Source organism: Acipenser ruthenus, chromosome 27 (assembly GCF_902713425.1).
Source record: "Acipenser ruthenus chromosome 27, fAciRut3.2 maternal haplotype, whole genome shotgun sequence".
NCBI classification, from domain to species: Eukaryota; Metazoa; Chordata; class Actinopteri; order Acipenseriformes; family Acipenseridae; genus Acipenser; species Acipenser ruthenus.
The window spans coordinates 17,493,585-17,521,029 of NC_081215.1; the positions used below are offsets into that span (position 1 = coordinate 17,493,585).

Below are 27,445 nucleotides of genomic sequence, written 5' to 3' on the forward strand. Positions count from 1 at the left end.
GACCCTGCGGTCTGCCTTGTTAGAATTAGGTGCTTAATGCAAACATATGTATTGTATGAAACCCGGAAAGTAGGACTATGTGCGTTTCATAAAAGAAGCTAAATAAACATTGCATGAATGATGACGACCTGCAGATCCTTAAGCCTGAGTGTTAGGGTTTGTTGTAAAAATCTAACTTATCATTACAAAACTAGTAAACAACAACTATGACACATTTTTGTTATTTGATTAGTGTTGTTTATTGCAAGTCCTTTCCCCAAGGACATGGTATACATGTTTCATTTTGGAGTAAAGACATAGATACAGCAAGTGTGAGCCTGTTGCTCACCATTTAAATGAAAAATAGAAGTGCTGTGACAGTACTGTAGAGTTGTTGTTTCTAATTAATCTTTTTCACCGTTTCATTTTCTCTTTCACAAAAACTGCAAATTGAACACTGGAGTAAAATGCTACATAAAAGAACAGCCTTGAAATGAATAAAAGCAAAGTCTTACCTCTGTTTGCACCATGAGCGGCCTGTGCATTCGAAGGTTGTGGACTATCCCGTAGATATCCACCACGCTCTCCCGCTCAATCTGGTAGATGAGCCGGTCAATGGCGATTAAGGTTCCTGTGCGCCCAACTCCAGCGCTGCATCACAAAGCACAACGGGTACAGATACTGTTCATTAAAATGGATTCGTCCTGACCAGCAACACAACTGCAGATTTCCACTTATATACTAAAAACTATTCATACGGTATGCCTCAACATAGGATTGTATGTTAAACATGCACCCCCTTTGTCTGCTAAAGTTAATCTAAACACAAAAAAGAAGGCAAAAGAAACTAACCAAAATCAAATCGGCAAATCAAACATCAATATGGATAAGCCAAAACAATTTGTCAATGTTGTAAAAACAAATGAAGTCTGGTATTACAAAGCTGTTTACAATTGACAATTGATAGAATTGATTCATACTTCTCAGCATAACTAGCATGTCATTGTGTTATTACATTCCATCTGCCCTGTACAGCATACCTGCAGTGGACCACAGTGGGTGAGTTTCGGGAGTACCGGTCCATGTGCTCTCTCACTAAATGTCTGAAATTAATCAGCAGTTCTGTGGTCTCTGGCACCCCATGGTCAGGCCAAGCAGTAAAATGGAAGTGTTGTATAGTACGGCTCTCTGCTGTCTTTGTCTGTAAGGGAATGATGGATACACGAGGTATGCATTGAGGCATGGATGTTTATGATTTGGGGCATAAGACAGGCAAGTGCCTTCACTGTTGATGATACTGCTGCATACAATTTACACAGTCCCTCTTTCCAACCATCTCAATATAAAGACCAGTTCCCTATTAGGACCACAGTCTGTTCCAACCGTGGCCACTATCAGACCTCTCTGTTAATACTACCAATTATACCATTAACGCTACAATACATATTGAGGAATCTTTATACATTTTTTTTTACTTTTAATATACTTTTTTGTGCAAAATATGTAATCGCAAATGACAGTGGTTACATATTAGCAATCAAATATTTCATACTCTTCAGCATTGATAGATAAACAGCACCTAGGATGTTGGGAGGTACATGTTGTGTTTGTTGATATGTTGTGTGGTGTGTTGAGTAGCTGATTCATGTTTCAGGACTATGGGGGGATGCAGTTCCATAATTTTGGAGGTAATTCTTTGGGATTTTGACCGACCAGAGGCTGGGAACCACTGAAGGTAATGGACAAAGGTGGAGGGCTATATAGCCTTCTGGCTTAGAGGATGGTGTGCTTCTACCAATAACCTGTGTCTACTGTATGAATGCTAGAAAGAGTGAGGAATTGGCTCAAGTACTCACGTTTTTCATTTTGAATTCCCTGATAGTCCACTCATTGAGGGGGATTTCAGAAGCCAAGATCACTGTCACATCACCATAGGTCTTGGGATTACTGGAAGGCCAGTATTCTTCACATTTTACCTAAAATACATTAGGGTTGGATGTCAAAGCCAGTTGGCTATGCAGAGACAGAGAGAGAAAATGGGAGAGGAGAGAGAGAGTGGGAGTAAGAGACAGAGACAGAGACAGCAACAGATACAGAGAGAGACAGGTTGTCTAAACCAATTTCCATTACAACTTGTCGATTGGTTCTCAATATTGCAATATAATATTATTCAAGTATATTGCAATAGTTAGTCTTTTTAGTTGAGTTTGTACCCGTTTCTAAGAGAAACACATCACAGAACTCTGAACAGTAGACATCGCATCCCGTAGCTCACCCGTCCTTGCTCGTTGCACCTCGTCAGCATGACAAGAGTGTACACATTCTGTTCCCAGATCATCCTCCAGAAATCATTCACAGTACCAGGCAAGGGCCCCTGCGCAGCAATGAACTGCTTCTTCGAGTCATACCCCTAGAGATACAGTGCAAGCCCAGAGTTAGTATCTGTATACAAACCCTGTACAAGCTGTGTACAATAAAAGGGAATAACAACCTGTAACCTACTTGGAGCGAAGTCTGTGCTCTGCTGTTATGGTTTTCATTCTGTGATTTCACAGCTCTTCATAATGTGGACCCACTATTTTTAATGTACATTGTGGGGTGACTTGCGGAAGTTAAAGTGGTTATAGCTAATTAAATAATTCCATGAATATTACCTGTCATACACTCCACTAGCTAGGTATCACATGTGCAGTTTGGAAAGTACAAAGCTATGTTTGTATGGTATGGTAGTCTTTACTGGTAGTGCTGCACATCCTCTGCCATTTTACCTGGAGAATGAAATTGTCCCCACCCCTTCAACACCTTCCTTCCTGTCATTAACCAATGAGCTGCTTTCTCTAATGACTAACATGCTTTGCAGCCAGTGAAACAGTAACGGTACATGAAAATAAGGTATGCAAAAGGGGAATTTTTTTTTTTAATCTATGAAAAATACATGGTTTGCTATACAGTAATTTGTGTCTTTCAAGCTTCATTTAACCACTGATACTTACAGGCATGTAATTGGCATTGATGTAGTCATCGGACGCACTATTCCGGATAGAAAGCTTGACGCGAGAGGAATCATCTAGGTAAAGAAAAAAAAAAGTCTTATTTTAAGTCCTGAATGTCTAAAAGAGTGTCTCAACATTTTGTCCACTTTTTGCATAGCACTGATAAGGTATTGTTAAACAAGTTGGCTTGTGTTTCCCCATTCTTGAATATTTATAGAGATTTGACTGGACTTTTAAATGACTGTACTCATATGCTGTACATTTAACAAAAGACTAAATGCAGTTTTACGTTTCACGTGACTTACAGGGCAACACGTTGTTGTAGCGGTTCTTCGCTTTGTTGTCAGGAGCAAGAGCAGCATTCTTGGTCTGGTTTATTCCGATAGGCCTCAGATCCTGGGGGAATAGAGAGTGATTAATTCACACTGCTTCTTAAACTTGAATTGACAAGTCATCACAGGGACTGGACGGTGTTGATGGCTTAAGAAAGGGTGGCTTAAACAAGGATGCGTCTCTCTCGTACTTGTGAAAAAAGAAAATGTGTTCTGGGGTTTACCGGCTGGGAAAAGCAGTTGACAGCTTTATAGGAGAATTAGGAATTTATGTGGCTTTAAATCTAAACCAGCAGCTACTCTTAATGAGTCAGCCATAAAGCTCACATAAAGCTCACCGTAGACCTTTTGTCTCTGTATTTTCATTACATTCAGTGTGTGAACATTTGTGTTGGTTCAGTTTCACTTTGTTTTGTAATTGGTGCAAAAAACTAGACAGTAAAGTAAAATAAGCAGCCATTTATCTATTCAGCAGTTGCAGAGAGTAGCAGCTTCACTTCACTGAAAGACATCCAGCGATCAGTTTTACAAGTAACTCTGAATACAGTCAGTAGTCAGTACACAATAATAAATCATAACGTCCCCGGTCCACATTCTGAAAACATCCAGTAGTTGCAAACAGCCATAAGTGTTGAATTGGTAAAAACGATTGGATTATTTTCTTACTGATTCAACACTGAGCTGTTTATGTCACGTAAAACATTTCTTCCTAATTGATACTTGTTCGATAATGAGATTCAATTGATTGTTAATTTGGTAATTGGATTTGGTTTGTGCACTTTGGTTTGTCTCTCATAGGGAATGTTGTCATGAGTTCCTCGGAATTTGACTTTGAAATCCCACTTACACAGACAAAAGTGTCTCTTGTAAGTGAAGATAGTAGCGAGGACAATGTTTTAGATGTAGAACATGAAAGTGACAGCTGAAAAAAAATGCAATAAACAAAGGAATGTGAACCAGGAACTGAGAGTAAAGTTAGTGATCGTTTTGCTGAACCTAAAACAGATGACGACCTAAATATCACTGCCAGCGATTGCTATATCGAGAAGTACACAAGCAAAATTAAGTGGGCTGTAAGCTTGTTTGAACAATGGTTAAAGACATTAAAAATCTCAGTAATTGATGGAGATTTATTAAGTGATGATGAAATTGATGTTCCCGACTGTCTAGAAGAAATATGAAATAAATTAAAAGGCGGGTGTTATGTGGAAATGAATTTGTAATTGTGAAAACTTGTTTTTATTATGTTAATATATAATTGTATTACTTTAAACATATGAAATGCTAAACTGAAATCGCAAGCCCTTATATTTGAAATGTGTAAAACTCATTAACTAATTGTTAAAATGATTGTTGCATGTTGGTATTCTCTTTTCTCTTGTTGTGACTGTCGTTTTGTTGATAAATCAACAGTTTTCTGTGGATTTGTAGCATAAACTGTGGCTTTGTTAATCAACAATATATCTGCTCCACACTCCCCTTCTTTTCAAAGCCACACAGCCACTTTCAGTTAGAAGATTAGTAGAATTAATCAATTAAAAAGATCTAAGGACAACATCACAGAAATGTTTAAAGAAAGATTAAAGCATCAAGATATCCTTTTACAGTACCTCAAATTCTTCTGCAAACCCGCAGTCTGAATTGGCATGTTGTTTCTTATAGTAGGTCTCGTAGTCCTCGACCTTTACCGGATGGGAGCTGCACAAAATGACCAGAGGAGGAATTCAATTAACTGACTAATATATTATTATATATAAAATATTACTGTGTAAAGCACTCTGTAAAGCCTACATGAAGGAGGCTATAGAAATGTAATCCTGTATTGTATTGTATTGTAAAAAGGCTGTAAAAGCTGAATGTAAAAAACCTTGAAGTTTAACCAAACATGTAGAAGATTTCATATTGATTAATACATTAATTTACAGTATAATTATACAAATATATACTTTAAGCTTTTCTAAAAATGAATGACACAAAACACAAAGGGAAATCTATATAGGTAAAAAATAAGATAAACAGACAAATAAGACATGATGTACTTACGTCTTGGGTCTGCAAAAAATACAGAACAAACGGAACAAAAGTTAGTTTTAATGTGGCAAACTGCCCATAAGGGGTTTTTTTAAATGTACAAAATCTTGCACTATTTAATAATTAATCATACAATTGAACAACAATCATATATCTTTTCTATATAGTACAATTTAAACTACACATTTCCAAAGCTATGTAACTGGCTGCCTATAGACTGCATTAAATATAGTATCCCTGTCCTGCTTACAAAACAAAACTCACATCCTTCTGGACATACAAGCACATATGTACTTTAATAATGATCCATCAACTCCATTTATCTATGCAATCTAGACAATCCATTTGGTGAAAGTGATCAACAGGCTTGCTCATGACAAAAGCTGACTTGTGTAAATTTCTGCATTAAAACAGTTTCAGACAGTTAAAAGTAATTACCGGATGGGAATATGAATATCGGGGGTTTTGGTTGGGCTACGTCTGAAAGTAAACAAGAACAAAAAAGATATGCTTTATATTTATTTAATTATGCATTTTTGTAGTAAATGTTTAAATTACACTGGCGATTTCTGAAGTTGTTTAATTAACAACTACGTATTGATTTCTGGTGACAGATTTAAGGCGTTTGAAGTTATGCATTGGTCCCGTCTTCCAGCAATATTAACCTCTTAGTTATCCAGATGATGTGCCATATGTTGCCAGATCTAATGAAACTCACAATCTGACAGGACTTTAACAGGAGAAAGGTTTCTTGTGATTGAATACTTTAAGAAAAGCATAGATCAAAGATGACTCTGTGGTACTGCTGTGGTATTGGCATTGCCAATTACTGTCAGATGGTGCAGATACACAGGGTGATATTCAAAGTATTTACCCCATTGTTAAGTGCTAATGTCACAGAACCAGCAAGAAACAACTAAGGTGTATGAAGGGGTTCTTTTGAGTTATTTATCTGCTGTATGTTAAGTGTGACCAACAGTATGTATCAGGGGATGGGAGTAAGCTACCAGGAAACAAAACTCGCTCTAGTTGAACTGTTACTGGCAAGGAGAGCAGTCTATTCTTGTCAACCATCAAAGTATTCATATAAGCTACTTCCAAGACAGGGCTGGGATAGCAATGGTCAGTTCATGTGAATGATGTCTTACCTCTTCCAGTAAACAAACAGAATGACTGTGACGAGAATGAGAACCACAAGAACACCCAGGGTCCCACCTACAGCTGCGCCAATCACAGCTAACAGAGCAGAGGGACAAGATAAGAGTCAGTCAGTCTCAGACAGGGGACACCCATCTGAAGGGGTAATGAACTACACTAGTTCCTTATTGCTTTGCTAGTTATCTAGTTGTATTGATTCAGAACTGTAGATGGTGGTCTTTTTTGTTTTAAAGTTGCATTCTATCAAATGATATAAAGAAGTAATATGAAGTCTGGATGACTACTGGACTTCATTTCTTCCACTTGTCATACTGTATGTCTTACAAGCTTTACCATATAAAAACTGTCCTGTAATCTTGCTTAGTTTGACACAAATGCAATTTCTTTCAATACAAATGAACGAGAGACGCTCTTTCAATAAGCAGCCACCAACCAGATAAATTTACTCAAATATCTGTGAGTTTGTTTACTACAGTACATTCCTCTTAGTCTACTTCATTGGGAGGAAGGGGTAGGTTTAACTGCAGGGATGCATGCTTCCACTCCCCAGACACAAGACCAATAGGAATTATCTTGCAGATTTCGGTGGGTTTACAATGATGAAACTGCCACTTTCTATTTACCTGGGTTTTCAGATAAAGAGATGATCTGTGAATAGGGGGAGAAAGATATGAGGGACTCTTCTTGACTAATGCGTTGGTTCTTCATTACTAATTTAGTAAATCCTGCAATGCTGACCCTAAAGAAAGAACAAATAACAAGCTATTACAAAGGATAACATGAACATACTCAGACAAGCTATTTCACAGAAATGCAGTAAAATATAGGAGACAAAATAAATTATTCCTTAAATGTTTAATTCCCAATTACACAAGAACGAATCCCAGTGTGGAACAGCATCCCTGAAGGAACAGTTAGTTAGCAAATGGATGTGAAAAAAGAGTACAATAATCATACTAAAGACCCCCTCTATATATACAGTGCCTTGCATAAGTATTCACCCCCCTTGGACTTTTCCACATTTTGTAGTGTTACAACCTGGAATTAAAATGGATTTAATTGGGATTTTTACCATTTGATTTACACAACATACTTAACACTTTGAAGGTGCAAAATATTTTTTATTGTGACACAAAAGTTAATTAAACAAAAAAAAAGACATTTGTTGGTTGCATAAGTATTCACCCCCCTGAGTCAATACTTGGTAGAAGCACCTTTAGCAGCAATTACAGCTGTGAGTCTTTTTGGGTAAATCTCTACCAGCTTTGCACATCTGGATCCTGCAATTTTTGCCCATTCTTCTTGGCAAAATTGCTCAAGCTCTGTCAAGTTGGATGGGGACCATTGGTGAACAGCAATTTTCAAGTCTTGCCACAGATTCTCAATTGGATTGAGGTCTGGGCATTGACTGGGCCATTCTAAGACATTCAGGTTCTTGTTTTTAAACCACTCCAGTGTAGCTTTGGCTGTGTGTTTAGGGTTATTGTCCTGCTGGAAGGTGAACCTCCGCCCCAGTCCCAGGTCTCTTGCAGACTGAAACAGGTTTTCCTCTAGAATTTCCCTGTATTTGGCTCCATCCATCTTGCCCTCAATCCTGACCAGTTTCCCAGTCCCTGCCAATGAAAAGCATCCCCATAACATGATGCTGCCACCACCATGCTTCACAGTGGGGATGGTGTTCTCAAGGTGATGAGCAGTGTTGGCTTTGCGCCACACACAGCGTTTTGCGCTTAGGCCAAAAAGTTCAATTTTGGTCTCATCCGACCAGAGAACCTTTTTCCACATGTTTGCTGTGTCTCCCACATGCCTTTTGGCAAAATCCAAACGGGATTTGATATGGGTTTTTTTCAGCAATGGCTTTCTTCTCGCCACTCTTCCATAAAGCCCAGCTTTGTGGAGCGTCCAGGTTATAGTTGTCCCATGGACGGTTTCTCCCATCTCAGCTATGGATATCTCCAGCTCCTTCAGAGTTACCATTGGCCTCTTGGTTGCTTCTCTGACTAATGCCCTCCTTACCTGGTCACTGAGTTTTGGTGGACGGCCTTCTCTAGGCAGAGTCGCAGTTGTGCCATATTCTTTCCATTTTTTAATAATGGATTTAATGGTGCTCTGGGGGATGTTCAAAGTTTGGGATATTTTTTTATAACCCAACCCTGATTGGTGCTTCTCCAGAACTTTATCCCGGACTTGTTTTGATAGCTCTTTGGTCTTCATGATGCTGTTTGTTTAGATATGCTCTCTAACAAACTCTGGGGCCTTCCAGAAACAGGTGTATTTAATCTGAGATCATGTGACACTTTAATTGCACACAGGTGGACTCCATTCAACTAATTATGTGACTTCTGAAGGCAATTGGTTGCACCAGAGCTTATTTAGGGGTGTCACAGCAAAGGGGGTGAATACTTATGCAATCAAGACTTTTCAGTTTTTTATTTGTAAATAATTTTGAAAAATATGTAGATTTTTGTTCCCCACTTCGACATTATGGACTATTTTGTGTAGATCAGTGACAAAAAATCCTAATTAAATCAATTTTAATTCCAGGTTGTAACACTACAAAATGTGGAAAAGTCCAAGGGGGGGTGAATACTTATGCAAGGCACTGTATATATATATATATATATATATATATATATATATATATATATATATATATATATATATATATATATATATATATATTCTTACCTAGAAAGCTGTTGAACATTTCTCTTGATAAATAAGAAATTAGAGCTCATTGCTAGAATATACTATATTTATATGCATGACAACAGTAGTTGCACTTACCTGTAGCCTTCTTTAGGAGCCAGTTTTCCATTATAGTAATCTTGATAAGAACTCTCATCTCCTATGATAACCTTTTGTTTTGTTTCAGCCGCTCTGCTCACAGTATTGTTTATGATCTTTGCCACATAGCTTTTAGTTTGAGTGTCCTTGTCATTATATGTTTTGCCAAGAACACTATTTAAAGGTCTAGTTTGATCTAAAGCAAAAAAAATAAAAAATTTAAAAATTAAAAAAGTACAGTAAACCTAGACCTACCTAAAAACAAACTGCTGAAATCTGAATTCAATTGTACAATGAAGTCCCCAGCCATTATATTGCAGATGTTTAGAAGTACAGTCAAACTATTTTTATTACAGGGACTGGGAAATAATGGTGGCAGTTGACTTTATCAGGAGCTCACCAACAACCTTACAACATTAAAACCCACACATTTTGATACAACAAACACACTTGTTTTGATATGGGTCCATTTACTCGAAGATGTAATCAGTAACAGCCTTCAGTAAAGGTTTCAATGACAATATTAGTTTCGTATAGCACTCTTCATGCCTTTACTGCCATTAAATAAAATATACTAAAAGCAATAACTCATTTTTAATGCTATACCTCCTGCAAATCAAATGGAAGCCCATTGCTGCATGAACATCAATAAGAAGAAAAGATTTAAATCAAATAAATTGAAATGAAAGCCTGTTAAAGAAAAGCCAGTCCAGGCATTATTTAAAAAAACCTGAACCTACAACTAGCTTGTCTTTTGGGGCACAATAACTAAAAGCTCTTTAACCCTTTGTGTGCCTCAAAGGAGCAACCACAAAACAAATACATCAGTGTCTGCCTGCCATGAAATCTTACCTGTGCTGGTGGTGACTATTACAGCATAGTTAGTAATGGGTCCATTCGTTTCATCAAAGAGAGTGGAACTGAACTCAAATGTAATGGTTTCATGAGTATTCATGTTGTTGAGTAATACAGTCTTGTTTGCTGGAGGTTCTGGGGGGTCTTAAAGAAAGAATTAAAAATAATAATAATAATAATAATAATAATAATAATAATAATAATAATAATACAGAAGAGAACATTACAGACAACAGATACTATTGGAACTCATTAAAATACATGTTTGCATAATGTATGTTGCTTTAAGAGCTATAGTTTAAGACCTACTGTACAATCCATAATTGAATGATTATATGAATTATGTACAGCTATGGCCAAATGCTTTGCATCACCCTAAAATTTTAGGATTGAGACAATTAAAAAAAAAATGATATGAACATCATTTCGATCTTTTATTTAACATCACGTGAACCTGAACGGCATTGATGCCCATCCTGGCGAGCAGTGCTGGCTTCTGTGCATCCAGACCTGGGGGCAGCTTTACAGCTTCCAGGCTTCTTGTATTTCTGGATGAAAGATACTGTGCTTGTCTGCTAAAACTTTACTTATGAACTGCAATGATGGCTCTGTAGTTGAAAAATCTATGTAAAAATGCTTACATAGCTTAAATCTACTCGTTACCACCTCTAATTGTCACCTTTTGATTACTTCTGATTGAGTTACACTTTGGAAACCATGTTTTCATGTTAGATTTTGAAATGTCACATTTTTACATCTTTGTCAGTTTTTCATTAAGTATATGGAAAACTACAAAGCGCTATGTAATTGAATATGTTAATGTAACATTATTCAGCAGGTTTTATTCGACTTTATGAAGCAAAATTAGATAATTCTAGGGTGATGCAAAACTTTTGGCCATAGCTGTAGACTTTTACCATGTTCTGTGCTGTCATTTACCTGTCTTTCCAGTTTGGCATTTTTTTGGAAGAACGGTACTGTTTTTTCCACATCCCAGAGTCTTTATTTCAATATCATATGTGGTAGAATAATTCAGGTTGGACACTGTGTACTGTCCAGTGGTTTGTCCATTACAAGATGATGCATATACCATTGTATTTGTTTCCTTGTTCAAGATTTCAAAGCCTTTATTTGAACCTTTGGGGCAGTCCCACTGAAACGTTAGAATTGTTTTTTTATCCTCGGCGGTACAGTTAAGAACTTGTACAGATTCAGCAGCTACAAAACAAGAGAAATAAAGTTCAGTTCATTTTATAATAAATAACATAGTGATCCAGATTTCTGCAGTAACATGAGCTGGACCGGTCGGGACTTCTATCAGCTGTGTGACGAGCAAGCATCCTTACTCCATGTTGCAATCACCACAATTTACAGCCTCATTTCTCAAAGCTATTTACTACACATTGTCACTAGCGCTTTTTGTTTCAGCAAGGAGTCTAAGAAACAATAAACAACTAAGACTTTTAACTAAGGAACTTTAACTAAGCAGCCTAAGTTATTTTTTATTCATTTCAAAACTGCATTTGTCATTTCTTTCAATTTAGAGTAAATAGCTTTGAGAATCTAGCCCATAATTCCTTTAAAAAATATTATGCGAACAATTTTGAGTATAACACTTTATAATGGGTGGTTATTTAAACCAGACAAAAAAAAATGAACATGAAATTAGTACTGTATGACCAGATGGACAAAGTCCCATGTCAATTGGTTCTAAAATCACACTCACTAGTGCACAGAGTCAGAGATCGAGGATCACTGGTTGTGTCATCAGGCGTCAGTGTAAACACTGTGAAAGTATAAGAAGATCCTGGTGTCAGGTTAGACACAGAACAGGATGTTTTACTGCAGGCCGTGTTTGCAATCTGTGTGGAAGATGATTCGGCGGTGGTTTTTAAAAGGTATCTGTAGTAATTTTTTTGCCCGTCCGGTTCACTCCATCCCAGAACTACATCTGAAGTTGAAACATCACTTGCTTTCAGATTCTTCACAGCATTCGGTCCTGAGAAAAACAATACATTATGGGATATAAACACCTTTTGTTAACATTCTTTTGCGTGTTTGTAGAAAGATTTGATTAATTTCAGTACTCTCACTGCTACCTATTATTCATAAGTTTGGCAATTCATTTAGAACCTTGTATTTTTCTACAGTATGTCTTTCCCTATCCAGTCTTACATAACAATAAATACTTAGATTTTTGTCAAATAAGAACATTTTTTTAGGATGTGACCAAACATATGTGGAGCAACAGTTTATTTACACAAAATGTCATACTTGTCTGCAGTCCATACTTTTTCCAAGTCAACTGGTCAAGTAACATATGAACTGTAATACAGTGTACCAAGCCAATTCAGATTACTCCACATTAACAATCTCAAGGGGACTTTTTATTATTCTTTGGGTTACAGTGACACCTGGTGGCACAGACAAGAATCACACCACTCACCATTAACTGGAACTCATTGTGGAAATTACATTGCATTGTAATTGACTAACTGTATATATTCTAAAATCTTGCTGCTTCCCTAAATAATACATCACTGCCCTCATGGTATATGAAAGTATATTATCTATATAAATCCTCACCATGGCTGTAAATCCACAATTAGAGCTATCAGAATATTGAGAAGTAGATCGGAGTAAGGGTAATATTTATACAGATAGACATGTTACTCAATACAGTATATCCACAAATTTTGTATTGTGATGAGGAGTTTCATAACCAAGTATCATCACAACTGGAAAAATGGTTCCCTATATATATGTAAAAATGTTTGACAGATGGAACCTACTTATAATATTTAAGTCACTAAAAGTGTACTACACAATTGAGCGCAGCTTTACAAATACCAAGAAATCTGCTTCAATTGGGTGCCAGAGATCATCACCAGCCAATATAATAGCAGTGCTTAAGAGGCAAGGCGTGCTGCTCTATGCTTTTCAGTCTGAGAAATCAAAGTGTTCTTAGGAGCCAGTAAAGGCAATGAGGTCATTTTAGGAACAATGAAGTACGATTATGTTTATAGAAAGTGAGCAATTTGTGGCAATGAAACACACCTACACAAGAAATAAGCAGTGGGGAGTTCACCAGTGTTTACAAGTCAAGTGTTGCAGGAAATAAATATAATTTTCAATGGATATTATTCCACACACTCTGCCTTTCTGGAATAAGAAATTCTAGCAGGATGTCATCAATCATATCAAAACTACAAGAATCTAGGTCAGGTGTACCAATGTTCTAGCTAATTACTTCCTCCTTTAGTGTAATGATTTTTGTGCTACACATACTATTCCTACTACTACTCTTAACCCTAACTTGTATCACGTAACACTGGTACGCACTTGTACCATGTTAGTGCAGCTATATTGTGACACAAACTGTAAATATTAATTCAAACCTCTGGGGTAATTCAGATTACATAGCCCAGCTTTGGAAGAATCTCCATCAGTTTCTCATTTGGAAAGCTATTTTGATTTAAATACGACAACAGAATGACTGGGCAAATTGCACTGTTTTACATTGAGCTGCGTTGATGTAGAGCTTCATGTAAGGAAAGTAATTCAGCTGTTTAATTTAGGCTCAAACATGCACTTCAATTTAAGTTTCTTTTAGTACTAAATGTATCACTATTGAGATTTTTTTATAGTTTGATGTCAAACATACTTTATTTTACATACACTGTACTTGTTATATACACAGAATACAACATGAAAGTGTGTCAAATTCACTCATGAACAACTTGTGGTTATTCTGACATTCCTCATTTGTGGCTTTACTACAGTGCTCCATGTTCATAGTATAAGCTCTATATCTTCCTAGGTCAATGCATCATGATGCAATAGAATTAATCATTATACAATGAGAACTCACTTGTATAGAGAATGATCGATGAGGATGTTCCATCAGTGTTATCAGATGTCAGTGTTGTAACAGTGATGTTATACTGTGTGCCTGTTTCAAGTGGACTGACTGTAGCAGTCTCAGAATTAACTACTGTATTAAAGCCAACACCACCAGAGCTGTTTGGTGCCTGGACTCTGTATTTATACCCTGTCTTGTAATCCTGAGGTTTTCCCCATTTGAGTTCAATGGACGTGGTTGATATACTGTTTGTGTTCAGATCCTGTACTGTATTGGGCCCTGAAAAAAACAAAAAAACAAACACTTTATAGTACTCATGCATCGTTTACTCCCCAGCAAATTAAAGTGATGCCCAATTGCATTAGGGGCTGAGTTCTGGACTAGTTTATAGAAGCTGGGCCCCTGGCTATCATTCTCTCCCAACCAGCCCACACTTCTGTAGTAACTTAGATGTAAAAGCATCACAGCTGCTTCACAGAATTTAAAACATCAACAATAACTACTGTACCACATCAACCTACATTTTATTATCTCTACTACCAGTTTAATTTTAAAATAATTGGCTTGCATCTAAATTGACTCTTGTTTATCTTCACTTGGAACAGGAAAAATGAAGTAATACTTACTGGTGGATGTTAACTGTGTAACTGCTGCACTCTGGAATCCCATCACCCCATTAGTGACCACTGACATATTATAAAGAGTTCCAGACTGTAGATTAGATAACTGAACACTGGTACTCGTTGTCACCAATGTTTTCCTGTCGGAGGCATTAGAACTATATGTGACACTGAAGTTGAAAGAGTTGGGGTCCATGCTGACAGGCGATCCCCAGCTTAATGAGATGGAGCTAGTTGTCTTTGAATCACTGGAAATACTCCCAGGCGCATTGGGATCTGAAAGTGAGAACATGGATAGTTCAGAGAGGCATCACCACTTGCAGTTGTTGTAAAAGCTTTAGCTCAATGTTCTCACACATCCCTAATTGCTTGGCTGTTGATCATTCCAGCATTTGATTAAGATGAATCAGGTAATACCCCACCTGCTGGCTACAGCAAACAATTGCCCCATCTATCTGTCTAATTCAAGCCACCTATCTGAGGAATGGATTCCACAATCCTCTCTACAGTACCTCTTGCTTGTAAACCAGTTTTGTGATGGAATTGGGTTGGGGTTTTAATCTAATTCAAGTGCATACTGTAGGTTCAGAAGCACTGAGTCATCTGAACCTGATTGAGTTTGTCATGTAAATGATTCAAATAAATCAAATTCTAAAGGACTGATTCCATGTGTATGTAAAGTCAGGCTGGGTTCTGTGACACAAAAAATGAACTTTAAGAACTGTGACTGTTTAAGCTAATGTCTTTATCAGTGATTAATGATGAAGCCTGATAGACTGTTTGAATTGTATCATTAACCTAACTTGACTATCCCAAGCCTTTGTGCAGCTCATGTTTAAATTTCTAATACATGTATTTGCCTTTGAAACACTGCAAAAGGTACAGTTCCTTCCTTCTTATTCCTAAACCAAAAAAAGGCTTATTTGATTAGTGACCCAAAATAACTTGGCATTTATTTCTAGCGGGAAAGTAGCGCTAAATTTAGAAATACTAAAATAAACGTAATAATTTAATGACAAACATTTTGACTAAAAGTCTTTTCCAATGCCTTCAACAGATACTAAAAGAAGATACTTTTAAAAACTAACATTTCAACTGGAAGTCGTTTTCAATGTCTTCAATGCAGTATTTCTATATTCTTACTTACAGGTAGCATTCTGAACAACTCCTGATTGCTCTCTGAAAGGTCCACTGATTGTTGTCACTGTGGCACTATATATCCTACCAGCTCTCAGCCCATCAAACTGTACTGAAGTTGGTTTGGTAGTGACGTTTTTGGTCTGACCATCTCCAAAGCTGCTATTGATATTAACTTCGTATGTTTCAACATTTCCTGCTGGAGCAGACCAGTTCACAAGCATGCTGCTGTTTTTCGGCTCACTCGACACCAGAATTATAGTGGATATTTTCTCAGGTTCTGTTAAAGAAGAAAAGACAGCTGTCAATTTTAACATACAGTACAAGAAGTTATGCACCCCCATTTAGTCTTATTTCTATCCGATAAAACCATTATATTATATTCCTGGAAGCTAGTTCTTATCTGCACCCTTGTGGTTTCCAAGCAACAAAAGAATCAGATGCAAAAGAAACCCTCATTGCTTCAAATGCTCAATCAAAATTTAAACTAGAAACTAAGTGAAGTAGACAAATGTTTCAGCTAGTGCCTCTGTGTATTGTGGTATCATTATATCTATTAGGAAGGGCTGCTCTAATGAATAACAGTGATGTGAGAAATGTAATGAAACTGGTGAAATTCTGGAGGTGAAGTTCTCAGTGTGCTGAGATGAAGGTACGTTTGATAGTTTCTAACCAATTACCTGGTACCAGCAGTGCTCTCGTTTATTCATCTAAGGCCCTGTCCACACTATGCCTTTAAACTGGCTTAATAGTGCTAAATACAGTTAGCGTCCACATTACGCAGCGTTTAATACCGTATTCGAGAACTGGACTCGAGACCATCTCAGGGGGTAGTCTAGAGTCTGTATCTAAATTATATTGCATCAGGTAGTGCGGTTTGTCAGAAGTGTGGACTTCCAAACTACATTTTGTTGTGTATCCTCCAATATCCCAAAATTCTGATATGTTTTGGCGCGTGGACATTACAAATACAGTACTCGAACAGGCACCTGAAGGAGTTGAGAACGACTATCAATACTGCTGTACCGTGTACAATTTCTGAGGCTTGTTGTAAAATGGTGGGTCATGGAGCGACGTGATCAGATGCTGAAATCAAGGCACATTGATATCTGGAGTGATGAAATCGGTCAAGAAGAACTTAAGAGTTCAAAGCGAAACTCTCACATTATGACAAAATGTACTTTGTGCTTTTAAGAAACAAAGCCATAATGTTCATGCTAAGAAGAGCTATGTCTTCCCGTGGGCGTGGGCTCCATATTTGCCGGGCTGTAAACATGAAATACAGTGCATGGTGGGATAATGTTATATTCAGTCCCACAGTCCATTGCGCTGCTAGGAACTGTAACTGGACTATTTTAATAGAGTTTGTACTCATTCAGCTCGACTAAACGTGAAATGGTACTTTAGTGTGGACGCTTTGAGCTGGATTAATTAAAACGCTTTTGAGTACGATTCTTGAGATTGGTTATGTAGTGTGGACAGAGCCTTAGATAGATACTTGTCAGTCCGTGGTGTTAAACAGCTGTAGTAAGTCAAACATGGTAGGTGGGTTTGTTAGCCATTGTTAAAAGCAAAACAGTAAAGGAGGTACTTCCTGTGTTGCCCTGTTCCCTGTTGGGTTTGCAATGTGAACAGATCATTCCAACCACTTTTATTATTTAATACGATTTTAATAGGTTTTGTTTTCCTTAAAGCTTTTTGGATTAACTTCATATGTTTCCAATCTATCATTTTCAGCGAACCACTCCACAAGAATAGTATCGTTTATACCACCATTTGACACCTGGATTTTACTTGTGGACAGTTTTCTAGGTTATTTTGTATGGGGGGAGGGGGGTGTTAATTTTACAAACTTAAGTAATACTAAAAGATATTAAATACATACTTAAGTCATAAAATTCTATAACAATTTTTTTTTTTCAGACAAAAGCACAACTTTTTGCGAGGCACACATTTTGCGAGGGAATTGCGCATTGCTTCGAATATCTGGGCCTACATCATACCACTTTTCAGTGTATTTTAATTGTGTTTTGGGAAGTGAATGCTTAAAGATCACCATTTTTGTTTTTGGATCTGGCACAGTCTAGGTAAATATTCAACCCCAATAAGTGATAATACAGTTCACTAAAAACCAAGACTGCACCAAATACATATAATATATGCTGGTTATGTATTCGCCACGCAATTTATTTTACTGTGATTTTTGTTGCTAAAATCAAAGTGGATTATGTAGGAGGTTTTAATTTAGCAACATAAGGATGGCCTCTTCAGTTACTTGATGAATCCTTTGCACTAAATTTAAGAAACACCCTTTTAAGCTATTTTGCTTGATTTATATTTGACATACATTTCTAATCCAGGTTGCATCCAAAAATGAATCTTGAATTACAGTTTTTCCATTTTTTCGAGAATGTTGACTCACTTGTGTAACTGGTGGTTGTTGCTGGATCCCCTTCTGTGGTGCTATCTGCTGCCCGAGTGAATGCACTGAAGCTGAAGTTGGTTCCGGGATTCAGTCCAGTGATGATGGCATTCTCCACAGTGACCATGACATTCTGGGGAGCTGCAGGGCCAGTGGTTTGAAGCCGATAAGAATATCCAGGCTTGAAATCAGCTGGTCTGGCCCATGTCAGATTTACAGCTGTGCTGTTGAGAGCTCCTGCCATTAAATTGGTCACTGTTGTGGGTCCTTAAAACAGAGTATGCAACAATTTCATTAAAATCCACACCTCGGTTTAAGTCACACCAGAAGATCTGACACTTTGATGGGCTGATACATAAGAGTTGGCTGCAGATTTCCACTCCAAACTTGAATGCAAAAGGCACTTTCTGCACCACAGCAAAATGCTTAGAGAAAAAAGGCTCTGTAGACAAACGCTTCTATTAATGCCTTAACAGATTATATTGAAATGATTGGTAATATCTATAGTTAGTATGCTCTACTTTGCAGTAATATAACTCTACTTGAATAAAAAAATATATATATATATAGTGCACCCCTTAGTGAGCTAGATCAGAATACAGTTCTTACTTGTGCAGAGTGCTGTTGATAAAGACAATCATTCGGAATGATCAGATGTCAGTGCTGAAACAGTGACGTTATAGTATGTGGCTGGCACAAGTGGACTTACGTGCTATTCAAAACAACACAAAAATAAAACTTGACTAAAATAACTTCTTAATTATTCAAGAGTATGCTGCAGCAAGAAGGCATGAGAGGTATAAGACTGCAACTGGTCAGAAGTTGTTATCTTTTTTTTTTTCTTGACCCAATTGAACCTACAGTGTATACAGATATGGATACTGAAACTGGTATAGTGAGACAATCTTTATTTGTATCTTCCTAAATCAATGCAATATATTTAGTTATTATACAACGAGTACTCACTTGTATAGAGAATGATCGATGAGGATGTTCCATCAGTGTTATCAGATGTCAGTGTTGTAACAGTGATGTTATACTGTGTGCCTGCTTCAAGTGGACTGACTGTAGCAGTCTCAGAATTAACTACTGTATTAAAGCCAACACCACCAGAGCTGTTTGGTGCCTGGACTCTGTATTTATACCCTGTCTTGTAATCCTGAGGTTTTCCCCATTTGAGTTCAATGGACGTGGTTGATATACTGTTTGCGTTCAGATCCTGTACTGTATTGGGCCCTGAAAAAAACAAAAAAACAAACACTTTATAGTACTCATGCATCGTTTACTCCCCAGCAAATTAAAGTGATGCCCAATTGCATTAGGGGCTGAGTTCTGGACTAGTTTATAGAAGCTGGGCCCCTGGCTATCATTCTCTCCCAACCAGCCCACACTTCTGTAGTAACTTAGATGTAAAAGCATCACAGCTGCTTCACAGAATTTAAAACATCAACAATAACTACTGTACCACATCAACCTACATTTTATTATCTCTACTACCAGTTTAATTTTAAAATAAACTGACTTTTTTTTTTTATAAAAGATCATGTTACCAATTACATAACTAATTTACATCCAATTATTGTGAAAACAAGAAAGGTATGATAAAGACAAGACTTGGAAAACTATAGTAAATGCACAGTATATTCATGGTGGGGGTGTTTGCGTTACATTTGCTAAAGTTGGGCCCTGCATATGGATAAGAAAGCAAATCTCAATAATTGGCTTGCATAAAAACTGACATCTTGTTTACCTTCACTTGGAACAGGAAAAATGAAGTAATACTTACTGGTGGATGTTGACTGTGTAACTGCTGCACTCTGGAATCCCATCACCCCATTAGTGACCACTGACATATTATAAAGAGTTCCAGACTGTAGATTAGATAACTGAACACTGGTACTCGTTGTCACCAATGTTTTCCTGTCGGAGGCATTAGAACTATATGTGACACTGAAGTTGAAAGAGTTGGGGTCCATGCTGACAGGTGATCCCCAGCTTAATGAGATGGAGCTAGTTGTCTTTGAATCACTGGAAATACTCCCAGGCGCATTGGGATCTGAAAGTGAGAACATGGATAGTTCAGAGAGGCATCACCACTTGCAGTTGTTGTAAAAGCTTTAGCTCAATGTTCTCACACATCCCTAATTGCTTGGCTGTTGATCATTCCAGCATTTGATTAAGATGAATCAGGTAATACCCCACCTGCTGGCTACAGCAAACAATTGCCCCATCTATCTGTCTAATTCAAGCCACTTATTTGAGGAATGGTTTCAAAAATCTTCTCTACAGTACATCTTGCATGTAAACCAGTTTTGTGATGGAATTGGGTTGGGGTTTTAATCTAATTCAAGTGCATTCTGTAGGTTCAGAAGCATTGAGTCCTCTGAACCTGACTGAGTTTGTCATGTAAACGAATGAAATAAATCAATTTCTAAAGGATTGATTCCATGCGTATGTAAAGTCTGTGACACAAAACATGAACTTTTAGAACTGTGACTGTTTAAGCTAATGTCTTTATCAGTGATTAATGATGAAGCCTGATTTGATTGTTTAAATTGCATAATTTACTTGATTAACCCAAACCTTTGTGCAGCTCATGTTTAAATGTGTAATACATGTGTAATTTCCTTTTAAACATTGTAAAAGGTACAGTTCCTTCTTTCTTATTCAGAATCAATAAAGGCTTATTTGAATAGTGACCCAAATTAACTTGGCAATTATTTCTAGAAATACTAAAATAAACGTAATAAATTTAATGACAAACATTTTGACTAAAAGTCTTTTCCAATGCCTTCAACAGATACTAAAAGAAGATACTTTTAAAAACTAACATTTCAACTGGAAGTCTTTTTCAATGTCTTCAATGCAGTATTTCTATATTCTTACTTACAGGTAGCATTTTGAACAACTCCTGATTGCTCGCTGAAAGGTCCACTGATTGTTGTCACTGTGGCACTATATATCCTACCAGCTCTCAGCCCATCAAACTGTACTGAAGTTGTGTTGGTAGTGACGTTTTTGGTCTGACCATCTCCAAAGCTGCTATTGATATTAACTTTGTATGTTTCAACATTTCCTGCTGGAGCAGACCAGTTCACAAGCATGCTGCTGTTTTTCGGCTCACTCGACACCAGAATTATTGTGGTTATTTTCTCAGGTTCTGTTAAAGAAGATAAAAACAGCTGTCAATTCTAACATACAGTACAAGAAGTTATGCAGAATCAGATGCAAAAGAAACTCTCATTACTTCAGACGCTCAATCAAAATTAAAATTAGAAACTAAGTAAATTAAACAAATGTTTCTCCTAGTGCCTCTGTGTATTGTGGTATCATTATATCTAGCAGGAAGGGCTGCTCTAATGAATAACAGTGATGTGAGAAATGTAATGAAACTGGTGTAGTTCTGGAGGTGAAGTTCTCAGTGTGCTGAGAGAAGGTAAATGTGCTCATCAATCACTTAACTTTCACGTCTGCGTTAGTGTATTGATTTGTGAAAAGGTGCTGAAACGAACCCAAAAGTGTTACTATATATATATATATATATATATATATATATATATATATATATATATATATATATATATATATACACTACCGGTCAAAAGTTTTAGAACACCCCCATTTTCAATCAAGCCAAGTACAAGGTTGTCCTGGAAGAAAACTTGCTTCCTTCTGCTCTGACAATGTTCCCCAACTCTGAGGATTGGTTTTTCCAGCAGGACAATGCTCCATGCCACACAACCAGGTCAATCAAGGTGTGGATGGAGGACCACCAGATCAAGACCCTGTCATGGCCAGCCCAATCTCCAGACCTGAACCCCATTGAAAATCTCTGGAGTGTGATCAAGAGGAAGATGGATGGTCACAAGCCATCAAACAAAGCCGAGCTGCTTGAATTTTTGCGCCAGGAGTGGCATAAAGTCACCCAACATCAATGTGAAAGACTGGTGGAGAGCATGCCAAGACGCATGAAAGCTGTGCTTGAAAATCAGGGTTATTCCACCAAATATTGATTTCTGAACTCTTCCTAAGTTAAAACATTAGTATTGTGTTGTTTAAAAATGAATATGAACTTATTTTCTTTGCATTATTCGAGGTCTGACAACACTGCATCTTTTTTGTTATTTTGACCAGTTGTCATTTTCTGCAAATAAATGCTCTAAATGACAATATTTTTATTTGGAATTTGGGAGAAATGTTGTCAGTAGTTTATAGAATAAAACAAAAATGATCATTTTACCCAAACACATACCTATAAATAGTAAAACCAGAGAAACTGATAATTTTGCAGTGGTCTCTTAATTCTTTTCCAGAGCTGTATATATATATATATATATATATATATATATATATATATATATATATATATATATATATACATATATAACAGTATTAAAATAGGTACAATGAAGACGAAACACAATGTATTGTACAGATGATGTTTATGTTTAACAAAAACAATGTTATTTTGATTCTTGCACCCTTGCATGTATACACGTTATCCTTCGGGCACTCTCTGCTGCAGCAAACCACAACTCAACTCCCACTAATTATTTATACAATGTCACACGACTCTTGTAATAGAGATCTCGCTAAGAAGATGCAACAAATATTTCAATTAGTATCATTTTCATTAACATATTTTCTCTTAGTACATAAACTACATTTCCCATCATCCTCCTGCTCACTGGTAAATCCATCTCAGTTACATATGTGAGCAGGAGGATGATGGGAAATGTAGTCCTGAGAGGTCCATGTAGGTACATGGGAAGCCATCTTGAGGCAGGGAGTGCAATTTAAAAGTTTAAAAAAGAGATCAAAATGTAAAAAAAAATAAAAAAATAATACACACAACTTACATAAACAGTTGTAGCAACACATGTAACACAATAAAATAAAATGGTTCTTATGTGTCCTTTAAGTTTTATCTTTTTTTTTTTTTTAAATGATATTTAAATAGATTTTAAGGCACCATTATTACAACAATCTTGACCCTTCAAAAGCAGTACTAAATGAGATTTTGATCATGCTAATGGATTCAATTACTTGTGTAGCTACTTTTAGCCACATATTCCCCTTCTGTCAAGTTATCTGCAGCCTGTGATCTGCATTGTCACCATCTCAAAGCCTTGGGTAATGTGTGCAGAGTCACTGAATTACCCACCTGGCACAGCACATCTATACCCACAGATTAGTCAAGCAATAATATAATTTGTCCTGTTTTAAACACTTACTTGTATGTTTGGTAATGGTAACAGTGTCTCCTTCTGTCAAGTTATCTGCAGCCCGTGCAGTGACACTGAAGGTGTACAAAGACCCAGCTGTCAGATCAGTCACAGTAATGGATTCGCTGTTTGTTGTCAGATTTCTGTCCAGTCTAGTCCCTTGTACCTGTACTCTATAGGAGGTGCTATTGCCTTGTGGTTTAGTCCAGCTGAGAGATATGGATGTTGTGCTGACACTAGTGACACTGAGGCTGCTGATGATGTCAGGCTCTGTGCGTACAAGAAAAGAGGCAACGTATAAACAACATGTGCAGTACAATTTATAACAACAATAGCACAGTAAAGCTATCAAAACAGATCAGTCTAGCAATAATACAACCTGTCCTGTTTTAAACACTTACTTGTATGTTTGGTAATGGTAACAGTGTCTCCTTCTGTCAAGTTATCTGCAGCCCGTGCTGTGACACTGAAGGTGTACACAGACCCAGCTGTCAGATCAGTCACATTAATGGATTCGCTGTTTGTTGTCAGATTTCTGTCCAGTCCAGTCCCCTGTACCTGTACTCTATAGGAGGTGCTATTGCCTTGTGGTTTAGTCCAGCTGAGAGATATGGATGTTGTGCTGACACTAGTGACACTGAGGCTGCTGATGATGTCAGGCTCTGTGCGTGCAAGAAAGGGGGAAGTCATTAATTTATAAAATAAACAGAAGCGGACTAAAAGAGTACAGGTTTCTTCAGAACTGGAAACAGTAACTCATCTCCTTGTTCTAGTAGAATCTCAGAGTTACGAATACCAAACTTACGTACTGATCGCTCTACTGAACACCCCACTTTTAGCCAGAAGTATGCTAATCACTAAGCTATGTGTGCAATACAACTAGATAGGCACTGGTATAAGTGGCATGCTGGTCATAATGGCAAAATTACAATACCAACAAATCTATCTTGAAATCTGCCTCAGTGAGGCAGATTTCAAAGCAAGTGCGGGCAATTTTACTAAGAACATTTTTGTTTTAAACTAAGCACATGTTTTTGTTTTTCAAGCCAAAGGAGGCTGAATGACTGAGCAACCTCTGTGAGTGTATTTTGTTTAAAAACAAGCACTATGTTAACCCATTTTTGTGTTTTTGTTACAGTTACAATTTCAATGGTAACTTAAATGTAGCCTTTTTATATTTATAGTATCATTTTAAATTTATAATCCCTGGTTTACAAACAGCCTTCGTAGAAAAACCAACTCATAGGCTCTGATTGAGGGAGGCCCAGTGTTCATACAGGAAACTGTTTCACATTGAAAAGACAAAGGAAAGAAATTCGACCTGACATGATCTGCAATGTCATCATCTCAAAGCCTTGGGTAATGTGTGCAGAGTCACTGAATTACCCACCTGGCACAGCACATCTATACCCACAGATCAGTCTAGCAATTATACAATCTGTCCTGTTTTAAACACTTACTTGTATGTTTGATAATGGTAACAGTGTCTCCTTCTGTCAAGTTATCTGCAGCCCGTGCAGTGACACTGAAGGTGTAGAAAGACCCAGCTGTCAGATCAGTCACACTAATGGATTCGCTGTTTGCTGTCAGATTTCTGTCCAGTCCAGTCCCTTGTACCTGTACTCTATAGGAGGTGCTATTGCCTTGTGGTTTAGTCCAGCTGAGAGATATGGATGTTGTGCTGACACTAGTGACACTGAGGCTGCTGATGATGTCAGGCTCTGTGCGTGCAAGAAAGGGGGAAATCATTCACATATAAAATAAACAAAAGCGGACTAAAAGACTAGAGTATAGAACAAGTTCCTTCACAACTGCATAAGTGGTTTTCTAGATATCTGTAAAACTCAAATTTATGACACAGTCGGCTTCACTATATCTCCTTTGCTCTTGGGATAACATTTTTTATGTCAATTTATAATCCCTGGTTTACAAACAGCCTTCATAGAAAAACCAACTCATAGGCCCTGATTGAGGGAGGCCCAGTGTTTGTACATGAAACTGTTTCACATTGAAAAGACAAAGGAAAGAAATTCGACCTGACATGATCTGCATTGTCACCATCTCAAAGCCTTGGGTAATGTGTGCAGAGTCACTGAATTACCCACCTGGCACAGCACATCTATACCCACAGATCAGTCTAGCAATTATACAAATTCAAATTCAAATTCAAATTCAAAAATGCTTTATTGGCATGACGAGAGCGCTCAGGTATTGCCAAAGCTTTTATAATACAAAACAGAAATAATAAAACGGAAATACAATTACAGAACCTAACAAACACAAAAAACCATTGTTCCCTTCCCTTTGAACGATATAACTCCCTCCCTCCCTCCCTCCTCATCAACAGTAACCCATGGTCATGTATGCAGGGTGTCACACACTGTCCCTCAGGTTGTGGCAGGCAGACACATACTGTGCTGCTAGATTTGCAGTTCGCTCCTCCTCTCCTAGAAGGATGGGGATTTTACTCGAATTGGAGAGGAGGTTAAACTCTGCCATTTGTTTTTTGAATTGGGGGATATATCTCTCCCGTATCTCTGTGTATTTTGAGCAGGATAACAGGAAGTGCATTTCTGTCTCTACCTCTCCCAGATCACAGTGACCGCACAGCCTTTTTTCTTTGGCAATCCAGGTTTTTTTGTGCCAGCCAGTTTCGATGGCCAGGCTGTGGTCACTGAGTCTGTACTTGGTCAGGATCTGTCTATGTTTTGTGTTTTTGACCCTGACCAGATATTCTGCCAGGGCAAATTCTTTTTTTAGGGCCAGATAGCATTGTAATTTATTGTGTGATTCAATTTCGTTATTCCAATGTACTTTATAATTGTTTTCCAGATTTAGATTAATTTGTTTCATTTTTTGTGCTGGGAGTTTTTTGTTGGTGGTGTTCTGAAGCTCGCTGGTATTAATTTGACTTATTTGGCTGAGCTTCAGTACCATTCTACTGAGGGGATTCTCTTGTGGGGGCTGTGAGCAGCTCCGCAGTGCAGTGTGGTGGTAGGACTGCGGATCAGCCTGCTGTAGATGGACCCAGTAGTTGAGCGCTCGTTTCTGTATGAAGTGGAGTAAGGGGAACCGGCCCAATTCAGCCCTGCAAGCGCTATTGGCTGCACTCCTGTGAACCTGCAGGAGGTGTTTACAGAATTCCAGATGGAAATTCTCTATGGGGCTTTGATCCCATTTTTTATAATCAGGGTTCATAAGGGGACCCCATACTTCACTACCATACAGAAGGATTGGCTTTATTATGCTGTCGAAAATTTTTAGCCACATTTTTATTGGTGGTTTAATTTTGTATAGCCGATTCTTTATTGCATAAAAAGCCCTGCGCGCTTTATCTCTTAATGCATTTATAGCCAGGTTGAAGTTCCCAGACGCACTGATTTTTAGACCCAGGTAATTGTAGCTGGTGCTATGCTCCAAGGTGTTGTTTCCCAGGGTGAAGTGGTACCTGTTTCCCTGAGATCTGGCTTTCTTCTGGAATACCATAACTTTGGTCTTGTCCAGGTTTACTGTCAGTGCCCATTTCTGACTGTACTGCTCTAGCAGTGCCAGGCTCTGCTGCAGCCCCTGTTCAATCTGTCCTGTTTTAAACACTTACTTGTATGTTTGGTAATGGTAACAGTGTCTCCTTCTGTCAAGTTATCTGCAGCCCGTGCAGTGACACTGAAGGTGTACACAGACCCAGCTGTCAGATCAGTCACAGTAATGGATTCGCTGTTTGTTGTCAGATTTCTGTCCAGTCCAGTCCCTTGTACCTGTACTCTATAGGAGGTGCTATTGCCTTGTGGTTTAGTCCAGCTGAGAGATATGGATGTTGTGCTGACACTAGTGACACTGAGGCTGCTGATGATGTCAGGCTCTGTGCGTGCAAGAAAGGGGGAAATCATTCACATATAAAATAAACAAAAGCGGACTAAAAGACTAGAGTATAGAACAAGTTCCTTCACAACTGCATAAGTGGTTTTCTAGATATCTGTAAAACTCAAATTTGTGACACAGTCGGCTTCACTATATCTCCTTTGCTCTTGGGATAACATTTTTTAT

General features: G+C 37.7%; 1 protein-coding gene across 1 annotated transcript in view; it reads right to left on the minus strand.

The window, feature by feature from the left end:
• The window catches only part of ptprja (protein tyrosine phosphatase receptor type Ja), a 58,168-nt gene that overhangs the window by 3,172 nt on the left and 27,551 nt on the right, over positions 1-27,445 (minus strand). Inside the window, exons 9-34 of the mRNA XM_059001775.1 lie at positions 27,000-27,260; positions 24,862-25,122; positions 23,803-24,063; positions 23,411-23,671; positions 21,067-21,336; positions 19,963-20,232; positions 19,143-19,412; positions 18,177-18,443; positions 15,765-16,034; positions 14,624-14,893; positions 14,007-14,276; positions 11,862-12,134; positions 11,075-11,353; positions 10,133-10,279; positions 9,281-9,476; positions 7,117-7,232; positions 6,484-6,571; positions 5,774-5,815; positions 5,348-5,356; positions 4,915-5,029; positions 3,278-3,368; positions 2,973-3,046; positions 2,255-2,389; positions 1,836-1,955; positions 1,020-1,180; positions 495-630 (exon numbers count right to left, since the gene is read on the minus strand). Of these exons, the coding sequence (XP_058857758.1) occupies positions 495-630; positions 1,020-1,180; positions 1,836-1,955; positions 2,255-2,389; positions 2,973-3,046; positions 3,278-3,368; positions 4,915-5,029; positions 5,348-5,356; positions 5,774-5,815; positions 6,484-6,571; positions 7,117-7,232; positions 9,281-9,476; positions 10,133-10,279; positions 11,075-11,353; positions 11,862-12,134; positions 14,007-14,276; positions 14,624-14,893; positions 15,765-16,034; positions 18,177-18,443; positions 19,143-19,412; positions 19,963-20,232; positions 21,067-21,336; positions 23,411-23,671; positions 23,803-24,063; positions 24,862-25,122; positions 27,000-27,260 (4,913 nt within the window). The remainder of the gene's footprint in view (positions 1-494; positions 631-1,019; positions 1,181-1,835; positions 1,956-2,254; positions 2,390-2,972; positions 3,047-3,277; positions 3,369-4,914; positions 5,030-5,347; positions 5,357-5,773; positions 5,816-6,483; positions 6,572-7,116; positions 7,233-9,280; positions 9,477-10,132; positions 10,280-11,074; positions 11,354-11,861; positions 12,135-14,006; positions 14,277-14,623; positions 14,894-15,764; positions 16,035-18,176; positions 18,444-19,142; positions 19,413-19,962; positions 20,233-21,066; positions 21,337-23,410; positions 23,672-23,802; positions 24,064-24,861; positions 25,123-26,999; positions 27,261-27,445) is intronic.